A 13258-nucleotide genomic window follows, 5' to 3' on the forward strand; every position below is an offset into this window, starting at 1 on the left:
ATAAAACTTGCGCAAATCTCATTAAAACTGATTTCAGTTATATAATCTAATCTGTGTGTGTACCTACTTGCTGAAGTTCAACAAATGAAAAAATTCACATTAGGCTGTCAATTTTAGAGGTTAGCACAAATACAATTAGACCAATTTAAACCTGATATAAGGGATCAGAATCTCCAGATAATCCAACCCTACTCCTTATTACATCTATTTGGAAGTGTTTGCCCTTTATAATTTTTCATTCAGGCCCTGTTCAATTGCCAAAATACATATCTTTCTGTGCTTTCTACACACTTTGGAAACAAAATAGGAGTGTCTGTTTCTGCAGAGCCTGACCTAGTGCTGGGAGGTTAAGAGCAAGCCATTCCTTGGTTTTATTTAACTGCTGCAATCACATTATTACTCAGTAGTAAGGCTGTGTCTACATTTCTTTCGTAAACCAGAAGTAATTTTAGGGCTATTTAGGCATTTTTCTATGCTCCACCAAGTTCTCCACGCACTGAAATCATTCCCCCAGGAAAGTGACCTTCTCAGTAAGAAACTTGATCGTATGGGTATCAAATGACCTGAAAAGATCTTTCAGCAGTTTGGTCAGGATAACATTAATAATCCAGCCCACAGGAGAATATTATGTACCAAAGCCCGTGTGAATTTGACGAGTGTGCACTGCAAAGGAACTGACATGCCCCCAACGTTGTTCCCCAAACAGTAAATCAACGAATTCCGACCAACGTCTCCAGAACCACGAGCTGTCAGGTGGAAAGACTCTTCACCAACTTCCTCCAAAAGCTGCAATTCTGTATTTAGCATAAAATGTTGTCAGCATCTTCTCACCCTAGAACTGAAACTACTCAAACATGTAAGAAATTTGTTCTATTGTGCTCTTTTATCATATCCAAGTAGGTACCAGAGCAGCTACAAGTACCACACTACCAAAACATATCAAGGAATCTACATTCCAATACATAATAGTACATTGAACTGAAAAACTGCTACACACAGTGCTTTGAAACAGTCTGAAGAACTTAAATTTGACATATAAGTTACAGCTCTGGAAAACGGAATTTTGTTTTACTGTAATCAGCACTTTTGTTTGAAATATAACTCACACCTCCTAAATATATACTCATAAGTCACCTCAAAACCCTATGTATTTATAGGAGTTACAATGCCCTATCATTAGTTGTTCTAAGCTGATAAAAGACTAATGGAATGTCAAGTCAGCAATTCAACCAATACAAGCTATATGTTTTATAGTCAAGGCTGCCATAAGAGCAATGTCCTGTACAAAAACCTCCTACATAAAATTGCCCGTGGAAGACACCAGTTTCTGAAAACGAGGCTATGTTGTAAAAATAACTGTAGACCTATAGCTAAGGAAACTACCTGATGCTGAAACATTGAGCTTTGAAAAAAGAAAAATCTTCGAGACCCAGCAAAGCCTCGCATATCTAACTTTCACCCTCTCAGCATGGATCAGCAGAATGACCTTTCTTGATGCGAATGGGATTTTTTTTTTTAAAAAAAAAAAACATTAATTGCCCTACATATGTCAGTAGTGCAGGCTCAGTAGTCTTCAAAAGATTATCCGGAAGTGTCACCACCTATAGTATACTTTTTAGCAGGAATAAACAGAGTATTTTCTCTAATGGGAAGTTACTGCAGGGAAGAGTAAGACAAGTTTTTGCTCTATCCCCACCTTATGGCTAGAAAAAGAATTTTCCTATTACAGCATACATATTTCTGAATTTTTTTCCTTTACTGTATCACTATAGCCAGAGAGTATTTACTATTTGTATCATGCAAATTAAGATTCTTTTTAGCAACCATGCATTCCTCCACATATAAGCACAATGAAACTCCAAGGCAGAAATCTCTCTAGCACCTGTGTTGATTTTCTGAATCAAAACAGCGGACTTAATGATCCAACGTAACTTCAGATAGAAAAGTGATTATTTGGGCCCTGATCCACAAAAGTATACAAGTTCATGTATTCCTTTTGACTCCATTAGGAGTTAAACAGCTAGATCTCTCCATAGATATAACCTTCACTGACACATCATTCTTAACATTCTCACTTTTTTAAACAGTTTTAAACCTAGTAATGAGGTGACTCATATCACTCAAAATATTAAACTTACATGCCCTACCAATTAAGACAAAGGTATGCATGAACCTAGTTTTAAAGCTTTCACATTTATCCTCTCTTCTCTTGTGAGCAAAACGATGTGACCAAGAGAGCTAGAACAGTGCATACTGCTCATGAGAAGAGGTACTCAAGCTGGCAAAGAGCAGACCCTCTTTCATCAGTCACTCCATACATGGGATGAAACAAAAACAGCAGCAGCACCACCCCACAAGGGAAAACACTCTCTTCCCTCAGTCACCTTGCTTATCAATCAACATTCTTCTTCTTTTGTGCCTTAATCACCTGTGATACCACTCATTGGCCCAGGGACTAACATTAGCTACGTGAAATCCTGAAAACCAAGACAAGGGCCACCACAAGTACTTTTGCCAAATTCTTCTATTTTTTCATTTTGACTTTTTCCTCATTTATTGATTGTCATAGTGAAAGGGCAGGGTAGGACATGAAACAGAAGAACACTGGGAAAGCTGCAAAGAGAGGAAAGAGAATGGAAAAACTGGATAATGTCTTAGTGTGCCTTTAATTTTTTAGGCCTTCTATCCTGCTTTCCTGAGGAAACAAAAAAGTCATAATTGTATTGTCTGAGCACCTCTCCTTCCCAAAATCTCTTGAATTTTACCTTTAAAACCAGAGGAAATTCAACAGAGAGTTGATAGGCTCAACCATTTCTGAATCCTAAATTTCTCAAGTTTTCATGAAAACAGTTGAGTAGAAGAAACACCTTATTAATGCTTTAGCATGGCTCTTGCCTCAATAATCCTTGCCTTTTTCCTCCTAATGGCAGAGAATCAACACAGGAATTCAAATAAGAGAACCCAACTTCATTAGGCCTTCTACCACAGATCTAGTTTAAAAAGATATTTTCTAGAACTACGTGCTTCGATGTTTTGTGATAAAATAGAGATTTGACAGAAAATAGATTATATTCTCCAAGGTTATATTAGTTGGAAGTGTTCATGAGTATTTAGGTAACACTGCTGTAAGAGTTTTGATTTTAAGAATCCAGTAAGGAGTACCAGGTAGAGAAGAGACCCTATGCATATACACAAAGGAGTACAGAAGAGCTGCCAAATATGAATATAATTAACCTTATGATGAACATTCAAGAAGAAAATACTAGAAAAACATAACAGCATTGTATATTTCTGAATGCTTTAACCACACTGCATCAACCACATCAATTTTCAGAAGGCATTTATTTAAAGTTTAAGAGTGAAACCTGAATGCCTGCCAAGCTATTTGGGTCTTCTGAATACCTGCCTGCTTCAGCTATCACAAAACATTCAGAAAGTACTGGCAACCTAGTGATAGGACACTCTCTGACTCAACTTCTCAGGGCTTAGAGGAAAAAGTCCCTCTCCTATTAAAGAAAGGGACCTTCTTAGCCATGAATACAGGCCAAAACCACTGTATAAAATGTTTTAGAAGAATGCTGGTGGCTGGTTTTAACCCTTCCTTGCCTCCCTTCCCCAATGGTAGCTGATCATCCATCTACTACACGAGAAAGAGCACATTTCACTAAGCTTAGAGCAGATCTTGCTCCTAGTCAACTCAAAAAAAGAAACGCTTAAAGCAGACGTCACAAGTTCCAAAAGAAGCTACAGCACCCAAACAACTGTACAATGAGGAAAGGGAATGTGGTTATATAAGACTATAAGAATATACTTCCAGGAAAAAATAAGAGAAAATATCTCTAAATAAGGAAAATCTAATGTTGCAATAATATCGTTAAATCACATACAGTAATTATAAAGAAAAACATAAATACCTAGTCAGATCTCCTTACTCCTGAGAACGCATTTCAGATTATTAGGTCCAAACATCCTCTACACATGTTTGTTCTCAGCTGTCTTTGTGGATTCCAAGGGAGTAAGAGAAGAAAATGTAGAATAAGGAATCTAGTCAACCTTACAAGAAGTAGACTGAACTAAGCCCTATACGTTAAGTAAAGCAGAAGTCATCCGTTGTTTCTGCATACTGTAAAAGGACGACTTTTAAAAATCCTGTACAACCTGTGAAAAGTACATAGACATAATACGAAACATGAAGTTCTGGCACTGCTTCAGTTTCCTTAGACTACGAAAATATTCATAAAATGCAATTTTTTTTTCTTTGCTGAGCTTCTGGAATATACTCAGTAACATGTTAAACAAAATTAAAACACTCAATACATAACATTTTCAAAAATTCTTTATTTCAAGAATAGCTCACTGTGCATATGAAGGATCAGCTACCACATAATCCAAAAAACTCTATTATCAGCTCAAATCGTAAGATGCAAATATATCTCTATTAAAGGATTTATTAAGCAGTGTTCTGCAATTCCACAGATTATGAATAGAATACGATTTTAATTTAAGAAGATATTTTTATATAATATACATTTCCAGACTTCCGGCAGGTTAGGATAACACTCATACGGGGGGGGGGGGGGGGGGGGGAAGGAAGTACCTTGGCACTCATGCCAATTTATCGTCACTACTTGTACAGGATCTAACCCAAAAAGCATCAGCTGTGCCGGATCTTTTCTTTTCCATAACGTGCATCTGTCCATCAACTGAATGGGAGACCACCAACTTGTGTCATATACCACATCAAACAACAGGCCAGCTTAACAGCTCAGAGAATGATTTAGAAATACAAAATAGGTATCCTTTCCCAGAACACTGAAGTTTTAGCCTACTTTTCAGTCATTTAAAAAATATTGAGACATTTACAAATAAATTAAAGGCAAGGTATTTAATACACTAGTTTCTACAGCGATTGTTCTGAAAGCCAGGATCTTGTTTAGCTAGTAAATCTGCTTTGAACTGCATAATCTGTAATGGACTTAGTGAAACCTGCATTTTTACTATTGTTCTCCTTTAAAAAGTTTCACACTTCTTATAATAAATGCCACATCGTACCCAAAGAGTGACTATGATATAGGCATTCCTCCATTATTATGGAAGAAATAAGGTACATCAAAAGTTGTAAATGACAAGTGACACGCATTTTAAAATTACGCATGAAGTGTATGAAAATATACTTGCTAAAATTCTTTTTTTTTTTTTTTTTTTTTTAAGAAACAACAAGATATTCAGAGTCAGGAGACAGACATCAATAAAAATAAATACTTCCACAAGTGCAAAAGCTGGCTCACAGAATTTCACGTTAGTAAGAAAACACAGAAAAACATGCTTTGAAATTCCAGTGGTCTGTTTTCTAGCCTCTGCTTTTCTTTAAAATAACCTGCAAAAAGAAAAAAGTATATTTATCACTGCTTTTATCACTACAATCCAGGCAGCAGCAAGATATCCAAAATGCTAGGCTACTCAGACCAAAGGTCCCCTAGCCAAACAATCTGTTTCCAGGAGTAGAGTCACCAAGGGTGAAAGTCTAGGGAAAAGGTTAGAAATAAAGCAAAAGCATATAGAAAAATTCCGTAACAGAATTATTTTTTTAATAAGAACATTCATAACCAAGATTTCTGTAAAATAAAAGGCTTATTTTAAAAATGAATGCTGAGAAATGCCAATAGCGCTCTCAAGCCCTCAGCAGATTCCTTGAAGCTCTTACTCCAGCTTAGACAAAAAGAAAAAATAAATTTGCAATTATACAGCTACTATGCTCAATTTTTGTTTGCAATGCCTTATTTCTCTCTATATCAAGAGGGCCCAGACCTTTGGAAGGACATTTTTTGGTTTGGAATTTAAGTTGAAAAATGAACTTCAAAGCCCAAGTGGGACCATTTAAGTGTTAACATTATTAAAATAACGGCAATTTTTCCTTTCTTCTCATCTTAAAAAAAATAAATAAATGGAGCACAAAAATGTTCAAATAATGTTAAGATTGCAGTTAAAAAGAAATTACAAATGCGTAAGATTCCAACTGTAACATTCACTTGGCTACCCTACACATCCTGTATGTATTTCTGTTACTATAGCAATAGAAAGTATCAAACTAAACATTTCACCAGAGGGGAAAAAAAGTACTGCAGATAAACAGAAGCCACAGGACCCATATATCAGATAGCACTGAGTTTTGCCTAATTTGCCCAGCAGTAGTAGATGGTTGAACAGATAAACTCAACAAACTAAAGAGACCGAGTTCCTTCATGAAACCTAGGTAAAGCAGAGACATCCTAGCGAGTGAAATGAGCTACAGAATACAAAAGGATTTCAGTCACACTTCGACACTTCTTTAACTCTTTCCAGAGAGAGGAAGCTGCGCAACATCATTCCCTTTCCCTTCTCTTGCACGGACACAAAACTCACCGTGCTCTGTAACATAAAGTGTTCCTGCTTCACAGATACTCACGCAGCAACCTCTGTTATGCCGAACTACCCATACAGCAACCCACAGTTTAATCCTCCCTTAGTTCTTCCCTTGCCGAACACAAGATCACACAAAGTATCTGTTTGTTCAAGTAGAATCTGCACAGTGCTGTGAAAAATCTACTTCAAACATCTTTCAAACTGAGCAGGTAAGAACTGAAGGTGTAAGAAAAATATCTGAACCTCTTTGAACTATTTCTCACTCGTTCCATGAAGCCTCATTTATACTACTGTAGATAAGACAGCATGCTTCCCTGACACAGTATCATCTGAAACAAAGATCCTTCAACTTTCGAATTTGCTCCCGTTCCCTGGGCTTTCAGCCCATGGGTTCTTGCCGGTAGACTGCTGTATATACTTATCCACATATTGAAACTATGAATTTAAACATGGAATAATCAAGAAAAAATAGGGCTGTATTTAACAGGGCAAGGAGAGTTAACTTGATGTCTTGCTAACAGTAAATTATGCCAATGATGGATCAGAGAACATTATGTTTCTGCAGGTTTTGGATAAATAAAAACATACCAACACTAACACAGAAAACTTTTGTATATGCTGTCATAATACATTTTTCATTAAACAAAGAAGAAAAACAACAAAAATGCTTTATTACCTTTGCTGCAGCTATAGTGTGCTCAGGTTTAATTATTTTACTTTTGTTCTCAAAAGCATTTGTCCTGGCTTCTTCTGCTAGCCGATGGAGAAACAGTAAGAAGTTCAAATGCACCTTTAAAAGAGAGAGAAGAAAAAAAAAAAATAAATCAAGGACTCAAACTCTTTAGGCACGGGGATTTTTTAGAGGTTCATTGTTTGAGACAGAGGATTTGGATATTAAGCTCCTTCCAAATTCCTGAAAGGTGTTCTCAGGAAAACAAAGTACCACTCAGTTCAGGTCTTAATAAAGTCCCAAGACATTCCTTACTGAAAGACTCTTGTAAGAATAGTTTAAATTTAGTATAATTAAGGCATAAAAGTACTCTAGAAATGATCATACAAACAACTGATCTAACAGAAATCAAATCTGATTTTAATTGAAAGGGTTTTATAATACAATGTAAACACAAATATCAGAGAATGAGAACGAACTTTTTGCTTACTAGCAAATACAGTCAGTGTTCAGTGACTACAACAGCCAGACTTTTAACGAACAGCAAATTCATCCCTGCCTTATCATCAAATGGACCACAGACAAGTTCAAGGACTTCTGCCCCTTTCCAGTGCAAAGGAGCATTGACATTAATTTCTCCAGAACAAGAAATTCTCCACTGTCAGGAGGTTCCGTCCATTTTTTCCCAGCTCATCACTTACTTAACCTCTTTACATGAGAAGAAGTGGTAGGGCAGTATTCCGTTTAATACAGAACACTGCTCTGCTGGTACAGAAGCAGCAAAAATTTCAGCAGCCAAGGAACTGCTCCAACCTGGACTGAAAACTGCCAGCCAAAAGCACCCCTGTGTAATAAGGTACCTATAACACAAACCTCTAGCATTATACAGACATTATGTGAACTATTTTAATGGTCCAACCTGGAAATTGGTAATTGCACCTTCTGTAAATTAAACTTTCAAACAATATTAACTTTGCTATGTAAAGTGTACAGAAATAGTTTTTCAATCAAGAGCTCAGAAAAAATATTACTGAAATATATGAAAATTTTATTTATACGAATTAGGTGACACACTTATTCTGCCATACCTGATCTGCAAAGCCTAGAAAGATATAACAAGGAAAGTTACAAGTTAGCGTTTATAGGAAATACTTTGGCAGTGGGTTTGCAGCACAAAGAATCTGTTAGAAGACAGGCATTTCAGTGCTCATATGACATGCAATTTAAGGGTTTTTTTTCTTTTAAACTCCTGATCTAAATGAAGCCAGTGTGCAATAGATAAACTTATATGCTATTTGGCATCATTTGGAAGCATCTACTACACAAAAAAACAGATCTTCTTGTAGATTTATTTAGCAAAATATCAAAGCAGTTTTCAAACCAGTCTTTAGTTACTCACACAGAAATAATTTCAGACATAATCAAGCAGTGGCACTAAAACAGTGTTCAACATTAGAATTCTCGTTATTAGACTTATCAACATGGAGATTAGATTTCTGGAAACAACCTGGGGAGAAGAGGGAGGCGGAACAAAAGCTTCCATACTTGCAAGTCCTCCTGCTGAGATACCTAAAGGCAAAAGCGTTCACTTTAAAACTGCATATTCTCTCAGAATCACTCTACCTTTATTTTCCTATTTTCAAAGTGAATTGCTGCATGTGGAGAAGCTTCCCCTGAACTCCTATAGTTTTAAATATAGTCACATAACTAAAATCAGAACACTCCACAATAGAGCACACATGCTAATAAATATTCCAGATTATTCAAGGCAATTGAGAAAGGCTAATGAAAGGCAGACTGACTGAATACCATGACTGGGACAGCTACTGACAACACCTAAGTGATACCACATTTGTTTAAAGACACTGCTTTACTATGTATTAGATTATTGTCCCTCTGCACAAAATTTAAATAGTTTTGAACTACTTATGAAAACCACCTTACACAACAGAATGTTTATTTCCCATAAAAGAAAGGTTGTAAAGTTTTAAGAACACATGTAAAAACTCACAACGCTGCTTGCAGAGCAACTTCCACACACCTGTTCAACAGAAGTAATGAACAGCAGGGACAAGCGCCGTAATTTTGTTTTGCTGCCATACCTTCAGAACAATTCTTTAAACTGATATTTTGCCTTTAGCGTACATTGTTCACCATTCTATGCCGTTAGTGAAGAAACAAGGGGTCATTCAATGCAATACTTTAAGCTTTTTCTGCAATGTAAATACAAACCTGCCGTTCTAGCATACAAAAAGCAGCTGAGTTCCTGCTTTTCTTCTATAATTCCAAGCTAGAACAAAGTTTGCAGCTTTTTCTCAGACCATTGGGCGGGGGGGGGTGGGAATATCTGAACTTCAGCACTAAAATCTTTACCTCTTATTTTCAAAAAGGTAAATAATTGGGTTCTAAGAGTACTAGAAAAACCTTAAACATTATTCCTATCTCTGAGTGAAAAGACATTATCACACTCCTCCAAAAAAAAACAAGCTTCTTGAGAAAGTTTGATGAAATTTGTTAGCTACACTGTGCACAGAGAAAGATATTAACACTTAGGAAATAGGTTCTGACAAAGCTTCACATTTCAAAGACAGACTTGATCATAAGAATCTGATAAGAAGAAACTCCATTCAGTTATTTAACAAAATTGTCTGAATTCTTACGTCTTTCAAACTTGTTATTAACGATCATGTAAGAAGACAGTGGTTTAATTGAGGAAAAATAATTGCTGAACATCAGGAAAACAATCTGTGTCATAAGCCAGGCAGGCAGACCTCCTCACTGGACTGGCTAAGTACCACAGAAGATTCAAACATAACGCACGGATTGTTCAGGAAGATAGACCAGAACCAAACTAGCCAATTCTCATATTCTCCTGCAGAAGACAAAAGCACTCTGCTCACAATATGTATGGTTTCATCTTGTTAAGACAGCTACTATATAAATTGCTAGAGCATGCAATCTAATCACTCTTACTAAGGTTTGTAGGGAATAACAGAGAGACTAAAAAAAATATACTCTCAAAACTTGTTACTTATTAACTACAGGACTAAGCTTAAACTCCTCCACTCATTTTTTTTTTTTTTTTTGATAAAGCGAAACTCCAGCTGTAGTGATTATTTATTCATATAAAGAGCTAAAGAGCTCTTAGCCATGAGCCTAGTTGAAGAACATCATGGACAATCACCACCTGTGGACATTCCTGTTTTACAGTAAAATAAAAAAGCCAAGCCTCCTAACATTAAAGGCCATTTAATTTGACATCACCAGAAGAGATAACCCAAATCTCCACCACACTATTAAAATTCATTCTCATCTCATCCTTTGTGTTGCCATGAGGATTTGCATAGCCATCTTTTAAGCTTGATCAGATTCTTGCTCAGTAGTCTCAGTCAATTCAATTCACTGCTTGGCTTTGCAGCCCACAGAACACCAGTACCAGGACAAAGAAGAGAAGGGAAATAATGGTCAAGATTTGGAGGGATGTCCCACATACCCCTTTTCAGACAGTCACACTACCTTGAAGCCAAATTAACATGACCATGGAAACAGACCAACTTACTAATGACTACAGAAAAATTTATTAGTGATTATGTAAATTTGATTAATTGACTGTTGCATTGCACTGAGTAAGCTTTGAGCAGGTCTGAGCATAAGTAGCAAGGGGCCAAGTCCTTAGTTCACAAAATACTCTGAAGATAGCAAAAGAAATAGGAAAAGAACATCTTTTTATTAGACCAATTAGAAAAATACGTACTGTTTACGTTCAAATGTAAATCTTCTCACGTAATTACCATATTAATCCATTATATTACCATGTATTACCATATTCATCCCATTATGTTATTTTAAATTTCATGTATTTACATTTAGCTTCATATATCCCAATATGAACCTTCAAGAATCTGCAAGAATCTGCAAGACACAACTTACATACACATATAAAACATGGACTTACAATTCAAGTCAGGGACCACACTAGTACATAGCATGCATTGATGCTCCAAGAAGCACACACATTTGAAAACAAGAGGGCACAACAGTCAAGCAAGTTAAGCCTATAAAGTCACTTCAAATAATATTTTTTATGCACAAATTGTTTTTTCAATATGGCAGCTACCAGAAGCTCTCCTGAGGTCAGGTTTCCTCATCGTAGTCGAGTAATTTCTTGGTGAGACAAACCCTTCCTGTACCACAAATCCCCTAGTGCAGGTCAGAAGGAATCCAGATTGTTGGCCTCAGTTTTCTGAAACTTGTTCGATATGGCTCTGTTATCCCTACACCCTTATGGCAGGTGTTTCTATGAACAGGATCCCAACACCTTATTCTCCTCATTAGATTGCTAACCAGACTTGTCACTCCTTAGTTTGGGACAAAGATTACTCAGATGGTCTTCTACAAAAATACGATCATTCAATAAGATGCGTTAACAGCTTAGCAACTCATTAATCACAACTCAGTTGACCGGTATCTGTATCCCCAAATTGCTCTATATAAACAACAAATATCTGCACGTTAGAGCCACATAATCCAAATTCCTGTTTTCCAGTCCATCTACATCAAACTCTTCGAACAGCAGTGTGTACATATAGTGACACAATATTTATGCATCAGCCTATCCCCAAATCCCCAAAGTCACTGTCAGAAATACAGTAGCCACCAGCAAAGCACAAAGCTGCAATCACTACTTATTAGTATTTTTTAATTAAACTAAGCAATCGTCTATTCCACACAAACTTTGCTTCTCTTCTGCCTGTCGGTCGCTGCATAAACACCATTAGCAGTAACTTGACATCCCATTACACCCAGCAACTCCAGAGTGCTCCAGTGCGCACATAAAGGGGCAAAACGTTTAGAGACTAACTGTCCCTATTTAGGGACACCCGTCCCTAAGCTGCGGCTGCCCGCCGGGGCCAAAAGCGAGACTGATCCCGGCCCTGCGTTACGACCCCAGGCTCCCGAGGAGTCCTCACGGGGCTGGGGGATTCAGCCCTCGACCTCACCGCGCTGCCCGAGCGGCTGGGGACGGCAGCCGGCCGCTCCGAGCAGCCACTGTCCCCCGGCCTGTGCCCGGAGCGGGCAGGCGGGAAGCCGCCGGGGCCAGCCCCGAGGGGCGGAGCGGCCCGCACCCAACTCCAGGCCGCGCACTCGGCGCCCGGCCCTCCCCTTCCTCACCAGCAGGTCGACGTTGGCCGCCAGGCGTAACTGCGGCTTGTGCTGCTTCATTATTTTCCGCAAAGTGCTGCGGGGCGCCGTGCGCCTCATCCTCCTCCTCCTCCTCCTCCTCCCGCCGCTGAGGCCGCAGCCGCCGCCACCGATCCCAACAGGCCGCCGCCCAACCGCCCTCCGCCGTTCGAATCCGCCGCCCTGGCGCAAGCGCGCGCCCGCCGTGACGCACTTCCCAACGGCCGCGCGCGCGCGGCCCCGCCCCCGAGGAGCGCGGAGGTGGCCGGGGCTCTCCGCCATCCGTTCCCCCCCCCCCGCCAGCGCTGAAGCGTTTCCCTGGAAACCGCATGGAGCCCTGGCAGTTCCGGCAGAGCCGCCCGGCGCCGCTGCCCCAAGCGCTGGAGGGGGGAAAAGAGGCGCCATCCCACCTGCCCCGCCGGCTCCGCGCCCTTCCCCGGGCACCGCCGGCTGGGCCCGGCCCTCGCCCCCAGCCGCTTGCCGACAGGTCCCGGCGGCGGCGGTTGCCGGCTCGAAAGCCGCGGTCCCGTCGCGGAGCAGCGACGTGTCAAACCGCTCCCCTTGCACGCCAGCCGAGACTTTGTCTTAGCTCTGGCTTTAACACGTAGCCCAAACCTCCACCCAGGCCTTTTTTAACCAACGGGAAAGAAAACGGGCGCGGCGGTTCCCTGACTGCCTCACCTGGCCTTCGCGCCCGGCCACTGCCACCTGCAGAGGTTGCCCAAAGCGGAGGGAACATGGCACCGGCACGGGGCTGCCTAAACAAGCCTCAGGCCAAGACCTGTGGATTCTAAGTCGGCAGTCGTCTCCCAAGGGCGACAGAGTTTGTTTGCTGCAGAAGTCGGGGGAGTTGTACAACACCCTTGTTCTCTCCTTCATCGCCCTGTGTGCCCCTGCTGGGAGACCTGGCACCAAATGGCCTAGTCTGGGTGGACTGTGGGACCGGGAGCCTAATTAGCGCCATAAACCTACATGAAAATGAGTGTAGAGTGATAGTCATGTTCT

The 13258-nt window shown here is 39.8% G+C and overlaps 1 protein-coding gene across 1 annotated transcript; it reads right to left on the reverse strand.

Moving 5' to 3' along the window:
• Positions 1–5243: 5243 nt before the first annotated feature.
• CENPW (centromere protein W) lies at positions 5244–12334 on the reverse strand. The gene is made up of 3 exons (XM_086461245.1): positions 12245–12334; positions 7079–7192; positions 5244–5377 (listed from the first exon to the last, which is right to left on the reverse strand). Exons 1-3 carry the CDS (start codon positions 12332–12334, stop codon positions 5351–5353), a joined length of 231 nt encoding a protein of 76 aa, XP_086317371.1. The 3' UTR covers positions 5244–5350.
• Positions 12335–13258: the final 924 nt, after the last annotated feature.

Source organism: Leptosomus discolor, chromosome 2 (genome assembly GCF_034619465.1).
Source record: "Leptosomus discolor isolate bLepDis1 chromosome 2, bLepDis1.hap2, whole genome shotgun sequence".
NCBI lineage: Eukaryota > Metazoa > Chordata > Aves > Leptosomiformes > Leptosomidae > Leptosomus > Leptosomus discolor.

Bases quoted from the DNA above. Each gene is read 5' to 3' on its own strand.
- CENPW (XM_086461245.1), bottom strand. From the start codon at position 12,334: ATGAGGCGCACGGCGCCCCGCAGCACTTTGCGGAAAATAATGAAGCAG. The intron at 7,193-12,244 runs GTGAGGAAGGGG...TCTCTTTTAAAG, and splicing joins CGGCCAACGTCGACCTGCTG to GTGCATTTGAACTTCTTACT. The intron at 5,378-7,078 runs GTAATAAAGCAT...TTCTTTTTGCAG, and splicing joins ACACTATAGCTGCAGCAAAG to GTTATTTTAAAGAAAAGCAG.